At 44.0% G+C, this 21,626-nt stretch overlaps 2 protein-coding genes across 6 annotated transcripts in view; one reads left to right on the forward strand and one right to left on the reverse strand.

The window, feature by feature from the left end:
• Positions 1-8,334, reverse strand: part of abhd18 (abhydrolase domain containing 18) — a 128,869-nt gene extending 120,535 nt beyond the window's left edge. For 2 of the 3 annotated variants that reach the window (XR_013576261.1, XM_078539627.1), the window contains exon 1: positions 8,262-8,334. The gene's annotated coding sequence lies outside the window, so the exon portion shown is untranslated. Of the gene's footprint in view, positions 1-6,725; positions 7,088-8,261 lie in introns of those variants that run through there. The other variant, XM_078539614.1, reaches the window with a different exon arrangement.
• A 5,571-nt stretch (positions 8,335-13,905) lies between these two features.
• Positions 13,906-21,626, forward strand: part of mfsd8 (major facilitator superfamily domain containing 8) — a 54,372-nt gene continuing 46,651 nt past the window's right edge. Inside the window, exon 1 of one of the 3 annotated variants that reach the window (XM_078539592.1) lies at positions 13,906-14,100. In XM_078539592.1, coding sequence (XP_078395718.1) covers positions 14,039-14,100 — 62 coding nt within the window. In that variant the 5' untranslated portion in view covers positions 13,906-14,038. The remainder of the gene's footprint in view (positions 14,101-21,626) is intronic. The other 2 variants (XM_078539573.1, XM_078539582.1) reach the window with 2 other exon arrangements.

Genomic DNA, 21,626 nt, shown 5'->3' on the forward strand with positions numbered 1-21,626 from the left:
GAAGGTCATTGATGAAGCAGCTGAAGATGGTTGGGTCAAGGACACTACCCTGAAGAACTCCAGCAGTAATATCCTGGGACTGAGATGGTTCACCGCCAACAACCACAACCATCTTCCTTTGTGCTAGGTATGACACCAACTAGTGGAGAGTTTTCCCTGTGATTCCCATTGACTTCAGTTGGGCTCCTTGATGTTACACTTAGTCAAATACTGCCTTGATGTCAAAGGCAGTCACTTTCACCTCACCTTGAGCTCAGCTCTTTTATCCATGTTTGAGCCAAGAAGTCAGGAGCTGACAGCGGTGTACCCGAATAAACCAGGTCATGTGACTGGGAGCGGACACCATAGTCGAGAGAGTCTCAGGCAGGGGGGAGGGGACAGGGAGAGGTCCCAAAAGGGGGGTCCCAGACAGTAGACAAAGAGAAGGGACAGGGAGAAGTTCCTGTTAAGGAAAAAGAGGGAGGAGCAGAGAAAGAGGCTTCACTCAGAAAAAGGGCTGCAGTTGGTAGACATTAGGTAGTGAGGTCTCAAGAGAAACCCCTTAACTAAGAAGTACACTAACAACTAATTTAAGATTATCAGCTGAGCTCGCAGTGTAGCTCACTTATGCGTACTAGAAGCTACTTATATTTACATACAGGGCCATGTCCTTTGCAGACAGAAGTTGCATCTCCATGCATTATGCCTTTTTCAACTAAACAAAAGCTTGAGCGACAGCCATTCCCTGGTGCATTCCCAAAGCAATGCCTTGCCCAGAGTCAACATGTGTAGTTTGATTATAAACAGAAGCTTGGCAGTTAACTGTTCCCTGATGCATTCTCCATGGCAACGCCTCTACCTTTCAGAGTCCACTTGCCACTCATGCAGTATAAATTGTTGTTCCCTTTACAATTGGTATTCTTGCGAATCTGTCCTGATGAGTGCAAGACGAAAAGCTTTGACAGCATCTCTCTTTTTTCAGCCCCCTCATATATCTGTGGCACCTTACATCAGGGTCATGATGTAATAGTCATGAGAGCTCCCTGGGAACCTAGCACAAACATGCAGGATTTGCCTTCTGTGATCACAAATTAGCTGGGTATCCAGAGCGAAATACTTTTAGATTCATGAATCTCACATGCTCCTGCCAGAGAGCTCTCAAACCCACATGTATGCAGTTGACGGTGACCTGCACTTGTGGACAACCAGATATTGCTGTGAGTCCCACATTCGGCATCCATGCGGAACTGAACATAATGGTGAGCTCTAATAAAGAGGGCATCTAGCCCCTATGCAATTGTGTGTCACTGATTGGGAGATGCCACAAAGGTCTCCAGTAGAGCCCTGGAAAGACCCACTGGCAAAAAAGTTCAGGGTAGCACTGACCTTCAATGCCACTAGTATGGCATGCCTTCCAAGTCCTTGCAGCCTCAGTTCTAAGGAGAAGCTACCACATCCCTGAACAAGCGAAGGCACCTGTGGCATTGCCTTTCGCTCATTTCCACATATGAGCAGTGCCTCCATTATACCTGTGGTCAGGCCACTGGTCTTCATTGCTTTTGCCCCTCTCTGATAGGATCTTGGACATCTTGGGGCCTCGCTCCCTCTTGCTGCTCATGTCGCTGCTCCTCCTGGACGCGTGTTAATCAACAATGGGCCCTTCTTCTCCTCATTCATATTGGAGCAATAACCAAAGCAGGGTTGCCTGCAGCCTGAATTCTCTGTGCCTCTTTGTATCTGTGAACAAATATATTAGATTACTTTATTAAGCTTTGGTTTACCAGGTTTCCCTCCATCTCCAAGCCAGTAGGCCAGTGCTAAGTCCTTGGCCTGTCCTCCATCAAGACGTGGCATCCTCAGCCCACCCCTTACAGGTGAAGGACATCCTGGAGGACCACAGGTGGGTGCCCCTCCCCTTTATAAATGACTGGGCGTGCAGATATTGAACCTTGACCATGGTGATTACAGCCATGTGAGAGAATCCTCCATCAGGCAATTATCAGCTTGCCTACATGATCCTAGACACTCTATAGAGAGAACATGGCCTTGGCATAATGGAATGAGTTTATTGTGGGATTAGTGAGACTTGAAGTGTGCATCTAGCTGCTGCCCAGCAGCTGTGCCCCTTGAATCAATTTACCTCCATCCTCTTTTTCATGTCTGTCAGGAACAGATGGCCAATCATACCTACTCACCTCCAGCTCCAAATCTTAATGGATTCTTACAGGAATGCCCCATTAGTCATGGAGCATTGCTCCTTCAATGGGCATTTGAACCTCGAGAACAGTACTCAGCTGAGCCTGGTTCTCCATTGCTTGAGCAAATAATTAATAGAGTGCCCCTTCACTCGGCCCAAAAGAGGAGTCCCAAACTCCTCTCACCTGCTTTGAGATGGCAGCCATAGAATTTTTTTCCTAATTCCACAGTTATGACAGAGTTCAAAAAGCAAAGTGGAAGATGGTTCTTCTTCAATTTGTAAGTGCTTCCAGCACATTCCAACCTCCCCGTCACCCACCAAGCTCCTCCCATGCTCCTCCACAGTCACCACCTCCTAATTCCACTCCCTCCTGTGACCACGCAGCCTCCCCAGTTACACCTGGCCTCATTATCATTTATGTTGACATTCCTGTTCACCCCCCATTCCCTTTAATGTTGATGTCCCCATGCCCCTTGTTAATCTGACCTCTCCTGCTTTTGAGACCAGCTGAAACATTACTTTTGAGGATGACCCACCATGAGACCAACCATAATCATTCCCCGGACGGTCTCTTAAGCACGCCGCTGACAGTCTGGCCTCATTCCCCAGGCAATCTCTTAAACATGCCCTCCAGACAATCTTTCACCCTTCTCCTCTGCTCCTTCCTCCCCACTCCTAGTCCTGCCTCCATCTCACCCTTCCCCTTTGGCCCTCTTCCCCTACCCTAGTACTCCATCTCATCCTTACCCCCTGGTCCTTCCCCCCATCCCAGTCCTACCCCCATTTCACCCTTTGACCCGCCTCCATCCTAGTCCTCCATCTAATCCTCGCCCTCTGGTCCTTCCCCCCACCGGCCAGTCCCGATTCAAACCCACCCCCTCCCCACTGGTCATGTCTCTTGCGCCCAGCCTTGGCGCAGCTTGTGCTACCAGCACCTGATATGAAAGAGTGAAGGGTTAAAAGGAAGATGAAAGCAGCGTCTGCTGACTTCAAAGTCGTGGATGAAGTGAAGCTCGCCAGGTGCACGCCGCTTATATACAGTCGCAAAACAGAACATTCTAATTACCTGCTGACAGGGAACTTAATTTGGAGGGGGAATTCATGACATGCTAATGCATACAATGGGATTCCCGACATGCTCATTGGGAAACTTGACCCATCTTGAAAGTCGGGGGGACAAAATACCATTTTTTGCCACCGTCAGAAAACTGATTTTTTTGACTCACGCCAAATTAAGTGCCCCTGCCTGTCACTGCTGGTGCGGGCAGAAGATTCCACCCTCCAACTCTGAAGTTGGAGATTTTGAAGGGATCCAAGTTACCTACATGAATAGTTAACCAAGAAACATTAGACAGAAAAAAAATGTCTAACTCCTGGGTAACTATACAACTGCCCTCACACACTCCCAGCACCCACCCGCCCACCACCGATTCCCGACCGACCCTCCGCCCACCCAACCCTCCAAATCCCAACCCTTTGACCCCCGACCCCACCCCGACACTCCAGTTCTTCCTGACCTGACCACCCTACCCATCCTTCTGATTATCACCCTACCCACTCTGCCTCCTACCCAGCAATACTCACCAACACACTGAAAAACTATTTAAACGTCCCAAAGCTTCTCAGTGTTAGTGAATGAAGATTCATCAAAATACGTCAGCTAATACTGTAAAATGGGGGTTTGGCTTGGCTTCCCCCAACGATCCTGGATTACGAGGAAGGACTCCGAGAACAGGTAGACACTGCATTTCTGAAGTGGGCTAGTTGGAGGCCCAGGCCAGAAGTGCGGACCTTCACCTTAGTGCAAAAAAAAGGAGCGGAGTGGCAATCCAACAGTGATTGCCACTCCTTGAAAGATTTGGCCCCTTGTGACGCAGTTCTTTCAGGTAATAACTGGAGGTTCAAATTTCCTTTTTTTAAAAAGTTAATAATCTCCCTTGAGACCTTAACAATGGGCAGATATTTACAGAATGCAGAACAGCATTCACTCACACAAATACAGACCCAAACAAACATGGACTGTAAATAAAAACAGAATTACCTGGAAAAACTCAGCAGGTCTGGCAGCATTGGTGGAGGAGAAAACAGTTGACGTTTTGAGTCCTCATGACCCTTCGGCAGAACTGAAGTATAGTTAGGAGAGAGGTTAAATATAAGCTGGTCTAAGGTGGGGGGCGGGGGGAGAGAGAAGTTGAGGGTGGGGTGGTTGTGGGGATAAGCAAGCAGTGATAGGAGCAGATAATCAAAAGATGTCACAGACAAAAGGATCAAAGAGGTGTTGAAGGTAGTGATATTATCAAAGAAAAGTGCTAATTAAGAATGGATGGCAGGATACTCAAGGTACAGCTCTAGTGGGGGTGGGGTGGAAAGACTAACAAAGTATTAGTTGTAGATTTAAAAATAATGAAAATAGGTGGAAAAAGAAAAATCTATATAAATTATAGATTTAGTCTCCTCTACATTGGAGAGACCAAACGCAAACTGGGCGACTGCTTTGCAGAACACCTGCGGTCTGTCCGCAAGAAAGACCCAAACCTCCCTGTCGCTTGCCATTTTAACACTCCACCCTGTTCTCTTGCCCACATGTCTGTCCTTGGCTTGCTGCATTGTTCCAGTGAAGCCCAATGCAAACTGGAGGAACAGCACCTCATCTTTCGACTAGGCACTTTACAGCCTTCCGGGCTGAATATTGAATTCAACAACTTTAGATCTTAAACTCCCCCTCCCCCCATCCCCCCACCCCGTTTCTTCCCCCTCCCTTTTTTTTTCAATAATTTATATAGATTCAAGAAGGTGGGCTACCTTCTTGAACTGCTGCAGTCTGTGTGATGTAGGTATACCCAAAATGCTGTTAGGGAAGGAGCTCAGGATTTTGACCCAGTGACAGTTAAGGAAAAGCGATATATTTCCAAGTCAGGATGGTGAGTGGCTTGGAGGGGAACTTCCAGGTGCTGGTGTCTGCTGCCCTTGTCCTTCTAGATGGTAGTGGTCGTGGGTTTGGAAGGTGCTGTCTAAGGAGCCTTGGCAAGTTCTTGCAGTGCATCTTGTAGATGGTACACACTGCTGCCAATGTATATGGAGGGAGTGAATGTTTGCTGATGGGGTGCCAATCAAGTGGGTTGCTCTGAGCTGGATGATGTCAAGCTTCTTGAGTATTGTTGGAGCTGTACTCATCTAGGCAAGAGGAGAGTATTACATTACACTCCTGACCTATGCCTTGTAGATGGTGGACAGGCTTTGGGGAGTCAGGAGATGAATCACTCACCGCAGAATTCCTAGCCTCTGACTTGCTCTTGTAGCCACAGTATTTATATGGCTAGTCCAGTTCAGTTTCTGGTTAATGGTAACCCCCAAGATGTTGATAGTGGGGGATTCAACGATGGTAATGCCATTGAACGTCAAGAGCCGATGGTTAGATTCTCTTGTTGAGATGGTCATTGCCTGACACTAGTGAAGCGCGAATTTTACTTGCCTCAAGCCTGGATATTGTCCAGGACTTGCTGCATTTGTGCATGGACTGCTTCAGTATCTGAGGAGTCGCGAATGGTGCTGAACATTATGCAATCTTCAGCAAATATCCCCACTCCTGACCTTATGATGGAAGGAAGGTCACTGATGAAGCAGCTGAAGATGGTTGGGCCTAGGACATAACACCAGCATAGACCAATTGGGCCAAGTAACCTTCTCTATACTGTAAATTCTATATCATGTAATTCATACCCACAAAACCTCTCTAAAGTTAAGATTGTTTGAATATTCAAAATCATTTGATAAAACATCTCCAACTGGTTATGCTTCACAATTTCACTGCCACTGAGTATAAACCCATGCCATACAGGAAAGTGAAATACTGCAATGTCCACCATAACATCCTGGAACAACAAACATCGCCCCCACCGTCAGACTTTATAGACAGCCCTGTGCACCTCCTGAATTGTGGGTTAAATTGTTCTGGAAAAATGTCTGAGTTCAAAAAGACTATACTCTCACTGCGGCTCAAAAAGAAGAATATTTTCTAACTGCCCTATTGTCGCCAATATATAATATATTCCTACATAACAGACACCAAACCAAAAGAAAAAAAAATTACACCACAAACAAAAATAAACATACATGTGGATATGACAGGAGAATAAATTAACATTTCAATACTAATTGGTAAGGAAGAACCTGCTCCAAAGGGAACTAGGTTTGGTACAGAATATCCTTTTATTAGTAGAAAATGTGAGGAATGCTTACAAAGCATTTATAAATATTTTCTACTTATCATGCTTTACAACATACACTATATTACAACATAATAAAGCATTCACTGTATGTAGTACAGCATTACACAGTGAAAGGGAGAAACAATTGCATTTTTAAAAATGAAATAATTTTTCTGCTAAGGAAATTTATTTTGAAACCCTTGGTTATTAATTTACAGTAATTATTTTTGGCAGTGCCTAACAGGACTGAATATGTAAGCAAATGAAATATTCTTCTGTTTGAAATGAGTCAGTCTTGTTTAAGAAACTGTATTAAAAGGTTTTGGAGCAGGGCCACTTACTGGAAGAGTCAGGAACAACCCATTCAAGAACTCAGCTCAAAGTCCATGTTGGCTACTGACAAACATGCATTCAGCAGATGCCATATCTTTTACTTTGCTGGTCTGGTGAGCTTGTTTAACCAATACACTAGGATGAAACTTTAAATTCAAAAATTCAATGAAAAAATACAGCACCATCTCTATAATTTATAAAATGTTAAATTTTTTGTGAAATTGTTAAAACAAATTCTCACCAATTCTCTCCTTTTCCTTCCTGAGGGCATCAACATTAGTATTGCTTACCCTGGCACCTCATTCTACTGATCATGTATTATGCGTGAACTTAGGTGGTGAGGGTTAGCAAGTTATTTGACTGTATGGGACATCACTTTTCAGCCTGGTCCTGACCTCATCTTTAATTCAAATATGCTCTACGAAAAGGATTAACTTGTTTATGAAGAGATATGGAAACTGATTTTTCAACTCCCTCTCTCAGGAGTGTTGAACCAATTTTAGTCATTCTAGTGCCACCCCAGCTGCTGAGATCAGCTAATAAAGCATAATTGAACCTAGGACATTGCTGTTTTGTATGGTTCAGTTACTCACAGACATTGGAGGATGTTTAAGAAAAAGGAATTTACAATGCAATGCAGTTTTCTCCTTCCCAATCAAGGCTCTCATCTTCAGGTAGTAGCTTAAGACAGGATACTGTAAATATTTATCACTACAATTTCTCCTTTAGTGATAAATTACTAAATCTACTTGCATACTATGCAAGTAGACTTTGTGCTATGATACTGAGCCACACTAGCTTATCTGTGGTCTGTCCCAAATGATCTGGGATAGTTTTAGGAATACAATTTCTTTCTCTCAGTGCCCTTAGGTGAGAGAGGGGGAGAAAGAAATGATTAGCTGAGGTTCCCATTCCAGATCGTTATTTAGTAATCCCTGCTACAAAATTCATGTATGAACATGAAGTGAAAATAGGATCACGTACAGTTCTGGTAGTCCATGTGGTCAACAATACTGAACATCTAGGCTCACACGCAAAGCGACCATTTGGATGAAGTAGTGGAGAACTATTAAAAGTTTAATAAAATTGTAATGCTTTTCCAGCAGGAAACTTTTTTTAATCCTTGGGCTACCTATTATTTGGATAATAATTACCTCACGAAATCTGTAAGTAATTAAACAATTATTGTGACTGAGTTGAGGGCAGTCAGTCTTGTTCAAGGGATATCATTGCTGTATTAGGCTTTTAAGCAGGGTCAGTTCTGAAGATAATCAGGCACAAACCATTCTAAAAACTTTGTTCAAGCAGCATGTTAACTGCTGATAAATGTCTATACAGCAGCACGTATTGTATCATTTACTGGGCAGTTTTGGTGGTGATGGGTGCAGGTGTTTGTTTAAACAAATACTTCAGGGGAAAGCCCCCATAATTATTCTATTTATTTAAACAATACCCACGATACCTAATCCCACCACGGCAGTTGGTAGATCGCTGTATAAATTGACCCTAACTTTAGCTAAAAAATCCAAAGTCTTTGTACCTACCATCCACTCACCACTGAAGTCAAACTTGCCCTGGTGCAAACCTACTCACTGATAACACACCATTGAAGGCCGCTGTTCATCTCTTCCTGTTTGCGCGTGTCAACATGTGATGTCAAGGCTACCACCTACTGGCACGTGCTGCGATCCTGCCAATCCTGCCCTCTAAAATGACAACATGTTATCAAGAAGAAACAGCAGATACACAGCCAGTTCAAACTTAACGTCATTGAGATTGCAGAGCAGACAAATAATTGCGCAGCAGCTGGAGAATTTAAGATGATCAGGACTGGGAGCTAAATATCCAAGGATATACATCCTATCAAAAAGATAGGCAGGTTGGCAGAGGGGGTGGGGTTGCTTTGTTAGTAAGAAATGAAATTAAATCGATAGCAAGAAATGACGTAGGGTCAGATGATGTAGAATCTGTGTGGGTAGAGTTGAGGAACCACAAAGGTAAAAAAACCATAATGGGAGTTATGTACAGGCCTCCAAACAGTAGTCAGGATGTGGGGCACAAGATACACCAGGAGATGGAAAAGGCATGTAAGAAAGGCAAGGTTACAGTGATCATGGGGATTTCAATATGCAGGTAGACTGGGAAAATCAGGTTGGTAGTGGATCCCAAGAAAAGGAATTTGTGGAATGTCTACAAGATGGCTTTTTGGAACAGCTTGTGTTGGAGCCCACTAGGGAACAGGCAATTCTAGATTTAGTGATGTGTAATGAGGCAGATTTGATAAGGGAGCTTATGGTGAAGGAACCCTTAGGAGGAAGTGACTATAATATGATAGAATTCACCCTGCAATTTGAGAGGAAAAAGCTGGAATCAGATGTAATGGTATTACAGTTGAATAAAGGCAACTACAGAGGCATGAGGGAGGAGCTGGCCAGAATTGACTGGGAGATGAGCCTAGCAGGAAAGACAGTGGAACAGCAATGGCAGGAGTTTCTGGGAGTAATTTGGGAGACACAGCAAAAATTCATCCCTAGGAAGAAGAAGCATACTAAAGGGAGGATGAGGCAACCATGGCTGACAAGGGAAGTCAGGGACAGCATAAAAGCTAAAGAGAAAGCATACAATGCGGCGAAGAGCAGTGGGAAACCAGGGGATTGGGAAGCCTACAAAGACCAACAGAGGACAACTAAAAAAGAAATAAGGAGGGAGAAGATTAAAAACGAGGGTAAACTAGCCTGTAATATAAAAGAAGATTGCAAGAGTTTTTTTTAGATATATAAAGGGTAAGAGAGAGGCAAAAGTGGATATTGGGCCGCTGGAAAATGACGCTGGAGAAGTAGTAGTGAGGAACAAAGAAATGGCGGAGGAACTGAATAGGTACTTTGCGTCAGTCTTCATGGTGGAAGACACGAGTAACATCCCCAAAGTTCAAGAGAGTCGGGGGGCAGAGGTGAGTATGGTGGCCATTACCAAGGAGAAGGTGCTAGGAAAACTGAAAGATCTGAAGGTGGATAAATCATCTGGACCTGATGGATTATACACCAGAGTTCTGAAGGAGATAGCTGAAGAGATATGGAGGCGTTAGTGGTGATCTTTCAGGAATCACTCGAGTCAGGGAGGGTCCCAGAGGACTGGAAAATCGCTAATGTAACCCCCCTGTTTAAGAAGGGAGTGAGGCAAAAGACGGGAAATTACAGGCCGATTAGCCTGACCTCAGTCGTTGGTAAGATTTTAGAGCCCATTATTAAGGAAGAGATTTCAGAATACTTGGAAGTGCATGATAAAATAGGGCAAAGTTAGCATGGTTTCATCAAGGGGAGGTCATGCCTGACAAATCTGTTAAAATTCTTTGAGGAGGTAACGAGTAGGTTAGACAAAGGAGAGCCAATGGATGTTATTTACTTGGCCTTTGACAAGGTGCTGCAGAGAAGGCTGCTCAGTAAGATAAGAGCCCATGGTGTTAGAAGCAAGGTACTAGCATGGATAGAAGATTGGCTGTCTGGCAGGAGGCAGAGAGTGGGGATAAGGGGGTCCTTGTCAGGATGGCGGCCGGTAACTAGTGGAGTTCCGCAGGGGTCAGTGTTGGGACCACAACTTTTCACTTTATACATTAATGATCTAGATGAAGGAACTGAGGGCATTCTGGCTAAGTTTGCAGATGATACAAAGATAGGTGGAGGGACAGGTAGTATTGAGGAGGCAGGGAGGCTGCAGAAGGATTTGGACAGGTTAAAAGAATGGGCAAAGAAGTGGCAGACAGAATACAACGTGGGGAAGTGTGAGGTTATGCACTTTGGTAGGAAGAATAGAGGCATAGACTATTTTCTAAATGGGGAGAGAATTCAGAAATCTGGAGTGCAAAGGGACTTGGGAGTCCTAGACCAGGATTCTCTTAAGGTTAACTTGCAGGTCGAGTCGGTAGTTAGGAAGGCAAATGCAATGTTGGCATTTATTTCGAGAGAACTAGAATATAAAAGCAGGGATGTGCTGCTGAGGCTTTATAAGGCTCTGGTCAGACCACATTTAGAATATTGTGAGCAATTTTGGGCCCCGTACCTCAGGAAGGATGTTCTGGCCCTGTAAAGGGTCCAGAGGAGGTTCACAAGAACGATCCCAGGAATGAAAGGCTTAACATATGAGGAACGTTTGAGGACTCTGGGTCTATACTCGATGGAGTTTAGAAGGATGAGGGGGGATTTGATTGAAACTTACAGAATACTGAAAGGCCTGGATAGAGTGGATGTGGGGAAGATGTTTCCATTGGTAGGAGAGACTAGGACCCGAGGGCACAGCGTCAGAGTAAAGGGAAGAACTTTTAGAACAGAGATGAGGAGAAACTTCTTTAGCCAGAGAATGGTGAATCTATGGAATTCATTGCCACAGAAGGCTGTGGAGGCCAGGTCATTGAGTGTATTTAAGACAGAGATAGATAGGTTCTTGATTGGTAAGGGGATCAAAGGTTACGGGGCAAAGGCAGGAGAATGGGGTTGAGAAACTTATCAGCCATGATTGAATGGCGGAGCAGACTCGATGGGCCGAATGGCCTAATTTCTGCTCCTATGTCTTATGGCTTTATCGAAGAACATCAGAGATTGGAGGAATTTCTCTACACATCTTAGGTTCCATTTGCGCTTCTTTTGTGGGCGGGGTTGGCAGGAACAGTTTCCAACGTGGCAACTTTACCATACGACAGGATGAGAGATGGTGGATTTCAACCCTCCGAAACTATTACTTGTGCAAAAGTCGAACCCCTACTTTTTGGCTAAAATTTTAATCTTAGAAACTCGACTTTTACATGAGTATATATGTTACTTCATTGGCTATAAAGTGCTTGAAATGTCCAGTGTCGTAAAAGGCCCTATATAAATGCAAGTCTTTTTTTCACAATTATATAGGCAATGGGCCGCACTTAATTTCCTTTCCTTACAGAGCTTCAAACCCACCCTAATTTTTTGTATCTAAAAATCTCCCCTTGACATGCAACAAAATTACTATTGCTGAAACGCCACCACCAACATCCTAGGTGTTATAATTAAGCAGAAACTTAACTGGGCCAGCCATATAAATACTGTGGCTAGAAGACTGGGAATCCTGCGGTGCAATTTGGCCAAACCAGTGCAAAGCATAGTGGAATTTTAAGAGCAAATTATGTTCAGCGCAAATTGATTTGCCTTCATCTTTTGTGCTGGTTTAAAAAAAACATGGTGCCCAAAGTTAGCCCCACCCATAAAGCTGGCCACACCTCTTGATCAAATTAATCACTGTGGCAAGTTTCCGCTAATTGTGCCCATTTGGGTCTTTTTGGAGGCTGAGAGCTGATTCTTCTGGGCACACTTACACTAATGGGCACTTTTAGATGCTTCACCTCCTGACTCCCCTTGTCCACCATCTACAAGGCACAAGTCAGGAATGTGATGGAACGCCCTCTGCCTGATGAGTGCAGCTCCAACAACACTCAAGAAGCTCGATACCATCCAGGACAAAACATCTCTCTTAATTGGCACCCCAGCCACCTCAAACATTCTCTCCCACTGATGCATAGTGGTACCAGTGTGCACCACTTATAAGATGCACTGCAGTAGCTCACCAAACCTCCATTGATAGCACTTTCCAAAACCTGCGACCTCTGCCACCTAGAACAGGATAGCAGATGCATATGGGAACACCACAATCTTTCCCCTCCAGATCACACACCATCCTGATTCAGGAACTATAATCGCTGTTTCTTAACTGTCTCTGAATCAAAATCCTAGAACTTCCTTCCTAACAGCACTGCGAGCACACCTACACCACATGAACTACACTGGCTCGAGAAGGAAACTCACCATCACCTTCTCAAGCGCAATTAAGACTGAGCAAAATACTGACCATGCCAGCAGTGCTCACATCCAATGAGCAAATAAAAATAATTGAACAGATTTATAATATACAACTGCAACAATATACATGAAATTCTCAATGCTTAAAATTGAGATATTTTATATCAACCAGAACAAACTGTGATAAAGCCCTAGAATCCACAAATCTGCTTCTATATCATGGTTAACATAAAAATTAGGAGCAGGAGCAGGCCATTTGGCCCCTCAAACCTGTTCTGCCATTCAATAAGATCATGGCTGATCTCACACCTGCCACCCCAACCCCTCCCCTCATAACCCTTAACTACCTTGACAATCAAAAATCCATCAGTGTTGGAGGGAGTGAATATTTGAGATGGTTGGGGTGCCAACCATCAGCCTCGAATCTATTCAATGACCCAGCCTACACAGCTTTCTGGCGGTAGAGAATTTGAAAGGTTAATGACCTTCTAAAAGAAAAACATCCTCCTTCTCATCTTCATCTTAAATGGGAGACCCCCTATTTGTAAATGGCGCCCCCTAGTTCTAGACTCCCCCATGAGGGGAAGCATCCTCTCGTCATTTACTCTGTCAAGCCCCATCGGAAGCTTACATGTTTCAGTAAGATCACCTCTCATTCTTCTAAACTCCAATGAGTACAGGCCCCAACCTGCTCAATCTTTACTCATAAAACAATCCCTTCATCCCAGGAATCAATGCAAGTATATCTCCCCTTAAGTAAGGAGGCCAAAACTAAAAGGTACTTACCCAGGCTTCTTTCTCAAAAAAAAAAGCAAAATACTGCAGATGCTGGAAACCTGAAACAAAAACAGAAAATGCTGGAAAAACTCAGCAGGTCTAGCAGCATCTGTGGAGAGAGTCCATATGACCCTTCTACAGAGCTCTGTTTCTCTCTCCACAGATGCTGCTAGACCTGCTGTGCTTTTCCAGCATTTTCTGTTTTTGCTTCACTCTCAAACTTGGAAATCTCTCCCCTAACTTTTAGTATATAATATATTTTAAAGGAATCCTGTACCGATTTTTAAAAAAAAAACTTGCACATTTTAATGTAAATCACATCAGTGAAACACAGCACGATTTTTTTTTGGTCTTCAATATCCTCTCGATAATACCATACATACAGGTTTTATTTTAGAGCATTTTTTTCTCTAATCTTGTCTGACTTCATCCATTTACATCGGTTGATTTCTTCTCGGGTTAAACTTTAAAAAAAATCAGTGATCCGTAGACAACAAACAGTAACATTATATCTACCTCCCCCCTTCAGTTCTCATGTCCTTCTGGTTTGTCCGGAACATTGTATCAGGTATGCAGTTCCCTTCCTCTCAGTGGGGTGAAGTTGTTACACATCCTGCTGTCCCGTCGGCTTTCATGGGTTCGTCCGCGGGAGCCGTCACTTCCGATCATGAATTTGTTATGAAAAATAAAATAAATCTGATTAAAGTCAGGAGATATTGCTGAAAATGGCGGAGATTCAGGGGGAGGCGGACGAGAGAAGCCCCCTATTGAAGTCGGAGTCCGGCAGGTGAGTGATCGGAGTAGCTGCCGGTAAACATGCAGCAGCCAGAGACAGGGATAAGAGTGATGGCCATTCGGCAGGGCTGCTTCTTCATCTTACATACATCAACACAGTCCACACACATGTCTACACCTGATATAAAACCAGAAAAATGGTCATGCGCCGCAGCATCTGGAAGAGAAAAGATAGGAAGAAGCGATTTGTTGGTGATGATTATCCCCTGACATCTTCCAGCCTTTCTTCCCTCCCAAACCTGAGCTCATCCAAAACTCCGCTGACCCTTCAACCATCACCCCTGGTGCTCGCTAACTTGCGTCGGTTGCCAGTCCAGCAATGGCTCGATTTCAAAATTCTTACCCTTATTTTCAAATCCCTCGCCCTTTTGACCTTTCCATGAACTCTGCGTTCTTACACTTCTGGCCTGTTGTGCATTCCTGGTTTCCTTTGCACGTCCACCAGCAGCTGTCTAAACTCTTGGCATTCCCCCCTAAACCTGTCTGCCTCCCCATCTCTCCTTCTTTACAACCCTCCTTAAAACTATTTGACCAAGCTTTTAATCACCTGTTCTAATGTCTCCTTATGTGGCTTGATGTCAAATTTTGTGTGATAATGCACCTATGAAGTGCCTTGGGATCTTTTATGCTGGTAAAAGTAGTTATATAAATGCAACGAGTTATCCCAGCATCGCATGCATTATGCATCAATCCCAGAGATAGTGAAAATACTAGGTTTGCCTGCTGTGTTTGCTGACAAAACAAGAGTGATTACACTTCAGCAGTAATTTATTGGTTGAGAAATGTTTTGATAGCTGAATGATATGAAATGCGCTATATTAAAGTTAGGCCTTTTGAAGTTGAATCATAGCAATAGCAAATCACATGTCTTAAAGATGGGTTTTTGATGTAAAGAACAGTCACATTTGGAATGTTAACCACCTGCCTTTTTCAGATGCTGACTGATTTTTTGTTTATTATCCTTATACCTGTGAGGAGACACTGCAACTTGCAGCAACTTCTACAACGGATAACCAATTTTTTTCTCAGTCAGAAATCTTATTCAGGAATTGTTAGCAGACTTCAGTTACAGTTGTAACAGAGGATTGTTAGTTTTCCAAGCCTGGGTGGTTTTAAAAAACAAGCTTTAATGTACATTAATACAAGCATTGTTTTTTTTTAAATATGACTTCCAAAGTTAGCCATTAAATACAAAGTGAATAATGCAACCTGTTTCCTTCATGAAGTCTCATTCACGTTCACCAGACCTTTAACCTTCCTGGGTCACCGTTAATGCAAATGGACACTGTGTTTCCCAAGAGTGCTCTATTAGAGAAAAATGTCCCATTTTTGTGTAGGTGCGCATTTACAGAGGCCACACATTCAAGTGTTTACTCTGCTTTTAATCTTTCATCCTTCATCTCTGTTCTGCTGGGTTTGTTTATTATACATAGGCCAAGTGGCCTTCCAGGCTTTCATAGTTCTAACTGACTTAGCAATATCTCAAAGCTATCTCTTGCTGTGATATGCCATCTCTTAGTAATTGCACCTCTATTTCGGTGACTGATTCACAAGACTTAGCCTGGTTTCTCCACATTCAGTCCCTGGCTAAAATACCAAGACAAAGCCTGCTGGGACACCTTTGCCATTTAAACCACTTTAAAATATTCTCACAGGAATTGACACATAACCAGAATAGCTTCTAAACTGAGGTATGGCATGGTTTTCTGGTTTGTGTATGCATGATTATATAGCATTGGCTATTCTTTTCCATTCATGCAGAAGCACGCTAATTTAAAAAAAATTCATTCTTGGGATATTGGCATTGTTGGTAAGGCTGGCATTTGTTGCCCATTCCTAGTTGCCCTAAGAAAGTGACCAGACCTTTAAGTCACCAGACCTTTAACCTTCCTGGGTCACCGTTAATGCAAATGGACACTGTGTTTCCCAAGAGTGCTCTATTAGAGAAAAATGTCCCATTTTTGTGCCATTCAGCTACTTTGGGTTGCACCTAAGCACAACATTATGTGTAGGTGCGCATTTACAGAGGCCACACCGCTGTAGTCCATGTAGTAGTTTTCATAGCAGTTTGATAGAAATGTGTGGCTTGCTGGTCTACTCCAGAAGACAGGGCAGTTAAAAGTCAATGATGTTCTTTTGAATTTAATGTGCACTATTTGCAAATGACATTTCATATTATCCTATGCATTTTTCATTCAAGCCACCCTCTCGCTCAATCTCTAGTTCATAGCTCCCCCCAGTTGGATTTCCCTCTCACAGGACCACTTCGTTGCCATGTTGGCTGAATTTCTACTTCCTCAGCACCCACCTCTCCACTACCCCTCCACCTTGGCTGAATTTTATGGTCATTTACCACACGCTGAGAATATTTCCCAGGCAGAGGCAGTTTGCTGAATAGCACCTCCTCCTGTGTCCTTTGTTTCCTCTCTCCTCATCTTCCTTTCCTTTCTGCCCCCTCTTCACCTCATTCTCTCCCCATACTTCTTTCCCCACACCTATCTACTTTCCCTTCCCTCCTCCTTCAGCCTCTCCACCTGCTTCACATCCTTTCATTCTTCATCCTCACTCGCTTCCTGCTATCTTACGCCCTCCATTATTCCCTCCTGGCCATCCTCCACCTTTTCGCTTGCTTTCCTTCTCACTCCTCCCCTTTCCTTCCACCCCCCTCTTCACATATGCTTCCCTTTTTTTCTCTCCCATCATCTACCTCCTTCCCTTCCATCCTCCTAACATATCCCTTCCATCCTCTAAACCATCCCTTCCACTTTCATACCCATCCCCTTCCCTCTATTCTTCTATCTCCCATTTCCCCTTTCACCTTTCTCAAACTCCTCCCTATTTGTATAATAAAAGCAAAATACTGTGGATGCTGGAGATCTGAAATAAAACAGAAAGTGTTGGAAAACCTCAGCAGGTCTGGCAGCATCTATGGAGAGACAGAGTTAACATTTCGAGTCCAATATGACTCTTCTTTGGAACTGAAGAGAGATAGAAAAATGATGGGTTTTATGCTTTTGGAAAAGGAATGGCGGCAGGAGGCAATGGCAGCAGGAGGTAGGGTCAGGTGGAACAAAAGGGAAGGTCAGAGATAGGTTAGAGGGTGGAGAGATTAAATTACAAAGATGATATGGAACAAAAGGCAAAGAGGGTGGTAATGGTTGTAGTAAATAAACAAAGCTCCTCCGCATTAACTTCTCTTCATCTCTCTCTTTCTCTGTCCCTACCTATCCTTTCTTCCTCCCTCCCTCAATAATCCCATTCCCATCCTCCAATTCTTTCCTCCCCACCATTAATCCTCTTCACCCATCACCTCACCATCCCATCTCTCTGTTCACCACCTTGGCCTAATTATTTCTCCTGCCCTTTAACTCCTTTTGAGTTGAATACTGCACAGGGTTTTGACTCCCCTTACACAATGCCTTAAGAGATTGACTAATAATCTACCAAGTATTCAGGAAGATAAAAAAAAAAGAAAAAAACACCCCACAGTACAAAACAAATCAGAATAAGGTTTATTTGCACGTTTGATTTATTTGTATTTTATTGCATTGAGGGCTTTGGTAAAGTATCATAGTGCAATGCAGTCAGTAATAGTTAAGCACAGTTCTGTCATTTGGTAGACTGGTGACTGTATTGTGATACAGATGCACCCCCAAGTTAAAATCAAATGTTATAGCCAAGAGTAATTTTACTGCATCATGGTTTGCTCAGCACTCAGCACAATGCAGTACAGTTTGCTAAGTTTAATTTTGAAGAATTTTCAAGGAATAAAAACCTGGGTAAGTACTTGAAGGTCTTGAGTTAGAAACATGGATCATATTGTGGGCCGCATACATTGTTGAAACCCTTGAATTAGGATTTATGCACCAATGAGACAGCAGTACTGAGAACAGCCGCTTTCCAAAATTCAAAAAGAGCAAACCAGGAAATAAGAATTGGATGGACATGTAAGGCTGAGTTGCCTGGGCATCAAAAGCTGAATTGTCATGGCTTGGGGACATACATGTACCACAGGCTGCAGTTTAGAATACCTGGTATAAAGTTTTCTATACCAGAAAGCCCAGTTGGTGAAGGATAGAATTGGAGCCAGTCTTTACAGACATATATTTATTTTAAAAAGTTACACATTACAAGGATGCACCTCCTAACCCAACAACCGTAGACTTAGTCTTGTCTACAGGGACTCAAGTGAATCCCCAGTTAATACCCACCACATGCATCTAATTAAACAGAATTAATATACAATTAACACAAAGATATGTAATATGCTTGGTTATAAAGGTCATTCCACTTTTTAAAAGCTTCTGATTTTTGTCAAATTTCTATTTAGGTATTTCCCATCCCATAATACCCTAGGCTGCAAGATCTGAATGTTACCAGCACAGCCATAATGTACTGCATTATGCTGTATGCAGTGCTTTTTTGCTTTCAGACAGGTCACTCTTGAGCTCCTACAGTACTGTTTATTTTACTCATTCTGTGGAAGCTGCATTTTCCTTCAACAGGCTTGTGAACGACAACAATAGCTTTTAAACTGGCTTTAAAGACCATCCCAGCTTGCACTACATATGTGGAGTAAAAAGGCTTAGTTGGCTTGAATATTACACTCAAGTCTGCACATCCAGCATATTTAAATGTGTTTTTCATAGAACATTGTAGTTTGGAAAATAAGCTATGGTAATTAATCTTGCATATACCCCACCTTTTCTTATTGACACATCTACCAGTTCAGTATTAAATAAATAATAAGTACCATGGTTCCACTGTGACCCAGTGATTCAGCACATTGACTCCACAGGAGTATTTGGTTAGATTGAAAGCTGCCTGCATGCATATGGCTACATAGGTGAACGGTTACCGTAAAATGTAATATTGCTTTTGTTGCAAATTATTTTGTTAAAAAAAAATTTCCTGTTATGAACAGTGTTCCTTTCACCGCCTCCTAGATATCAACAATGTATGGTGTCCAAATTTCAGGGGGATAAAACTGTTTAGTTGGCAGTGAATCTGTCTGATAAGTAGTGTGGTTTGGCTTCCTTTTGGTCCAGATGTGCCAGCTACTTAAAATTAATTATAAATTGGTCTAGTTTACATTCAAGCTGCTTTGCAATGTACAGTTTGGACTAAATATACAGCATTATGGTTGCCAGTCCAGCTGATTCTAGATCCAGTTTTTGAACTAAGGCACAACCATGGTGCAACAGAAACTAGTGTTGACGTAGGGATTTAGTTACATTAATAGCTCCATGTAACTTCAGTATTTAAAACTTACTGCAAGTGCATTTGGATTTTTAAAATTTTATTTTTAAATTTCTCCTAGCCCTGATTTTTGGTGCTATACTATATTTTTCCAACAGTAGGCGGGGTCGGGTGGGGTGGGGTGTGGAGTGGGGGGCCGCTATAATCTGACATCTGGAATTTTCTGTGAGAACTCAATCCTCGAAGGTGAGGATGCCAACGATGAGGCCATTGTACTGGCCAGGTAAGCCAGGCCCTCATAGCTGTACTATTTGTGGAGGATGATGATGAGATACAGTGAGGACAGTCCTGACATCCTCACCTTGCATCTGAGCGTCTGACTCCTGTGTGGCTGATGGCAGCGCACATACCCTCAGTGCTCAGGCTCATGTCAAGGAGATGCAGCAGAGGCCCTAACAGTCTCTAGATTCCAGGAGGATGATGACAACATGCAGTGAGGTTACTCTGTAGATCTTCACATTGCCTCTGTGAATGCCTGAATCCTGTCTGGCTGAGGGCAGTTCATTTGTGCTCTGCGATCAGGGTCAAATCATGGAGATGCAGCCATGAACTTTAAATGCACTTGATCCTTTGTCAGCTTTCAGCACCTGATCCCTTCAGGAGCACAGCATCACTGGTCACAGATGCTGAAGAGATGGTGGGCAGCCCCACCTCAAAGGTGCTGAGAGCACACAAAGAGAATGACAAAACTCTGTGATGCCTGCCCGCCACATTCTGGCTGCAATAACAAGCACCATCGAGGTGCAGGCATCACTAATGTGTCCAGTGAGTGTGAAGTTGGACAATCACTTTGGTCTGAAGGTTACACACTGCACAGGGAATACACCCTGGACTCAGACACCTGCCTTTATTTTGTGTGGGAACCAAGGTTTCACGTCTGAGTGAGATGAACATTGCTCATCATAACATGGAGCTAAAGGCAAGGAGACATTCTTGGGAGTTTATTTGCAATAGTGAACATTAAATACAAGTGATTAACACCCGTACCCAGGCTGTGCAACTACATCTTTGTAACCTTCCTAACCCTGCCACTATGTCTTGGTGCTCTCCAACATGCACAGCAGAGGCGGAGGCAGCCTGCTGACTGCTATGAGCTGTCTGTGATGACCTTTGTGGGCGTCCTCTGGAGAGCCAAGACCTGGAGGGGCCCAGCCTGCTTCTGGGGTCCAGTTGTGTGGCAGTGGCACGCTACCCGGCTTGTGGCGTTGGAGCTGCTGGTGTCACAGGTAGAGGGGATTCGGATGGATTGGACATTCCCAGAGTCATCTGGGCAGATGGCCCCAGGGTGTGCACCTGCTGACCCTCCTCCCCATGAGTGCCTGAGGGCCCCTGGCTGACTCCTTGAGGAGAAGGGGAAGCTAGAGTGAGATCGAGCTGGTCCCACCCCTTTCACATTGACGCTGTTGGAGGTCAACAATGGCGTCAGCAATGGTGTTCAGCGTGCGCAGCACTGCAGGACCGATGTCCTGGACCAAGGTCTCCATGGTGGCTGCCATCCTACCGGTGTTGACCTCAGCATGTTGGCATGCTGGCGCTATCACCTCAAAGTGAAGGTGGACGGACTCCTCCATCAATCCTTGCAAACTGAGAAGTACAGCAGACATCCTTTCCTGATGTTCCTGAGCTTGCCTTTGCAGCTCCAGCAACTGAGGTATGACCAAGTCCAGACGCTTGTCATCTAACTTGGACTCAGCAGATTTCTGGCCTCCAGCAGTCCTCTGAGTGCCGGAAACCTGACAAGTCCCTGCCACCGCCTGCTGTGGATCAGACAGTGCGATATGCTCACCAGATTGTGACCCCGAGGTTACACTAGAACTAGGTCCCACCGAGGTGTGTGTCTCTGCATTGGTGGAGAGTGTGGGTGAACATTGTGACGGGCTTTTGGGGCTTGACTCAACCCCCCTGGGCTGCTTCCCAGATGTACTTGCGGAAGCAAGGAGAGATAATTAGTGCATGGCAGGGGACTGCGGAATAGGGAACTCACTCTTAGCATGGTTGTCTGATGGATGTTGTACTGCCGGATCCTCACTTGATTGAGCACCACCAACCTCACCATCAGCGCAGGAACGGTCCAGACCATCCCTGGCCAGCTGGATGACTTTATTTTCAAAGTCTGTGAGGACTTTGATGTCGGGTATTTCTCCACCAGTCAGTGGCCTCTCCCTTTTGTTGTGTGCCAGCTTGTCCAGCATTAAGACAGATGGAGAGAGTGTAAGCAGGACGCCTGCTAGACCAGATGATAAGGATGCCTGGCAAGTG

This window comes from Cetorhinus maximus, chromosome 1 (genome assembly GCF_964194155.1).
Source record: "Cetorhinus maximus chromosome 1, sCetMax3.hap1.1, whole genome shotgun sequence".
NCBI lineage: Eukaryota > Metazoa > Chordata > Chondrichthyes > Lamniformes > Cetorhinidae > Cetorhinus > Cetorhinus maximus.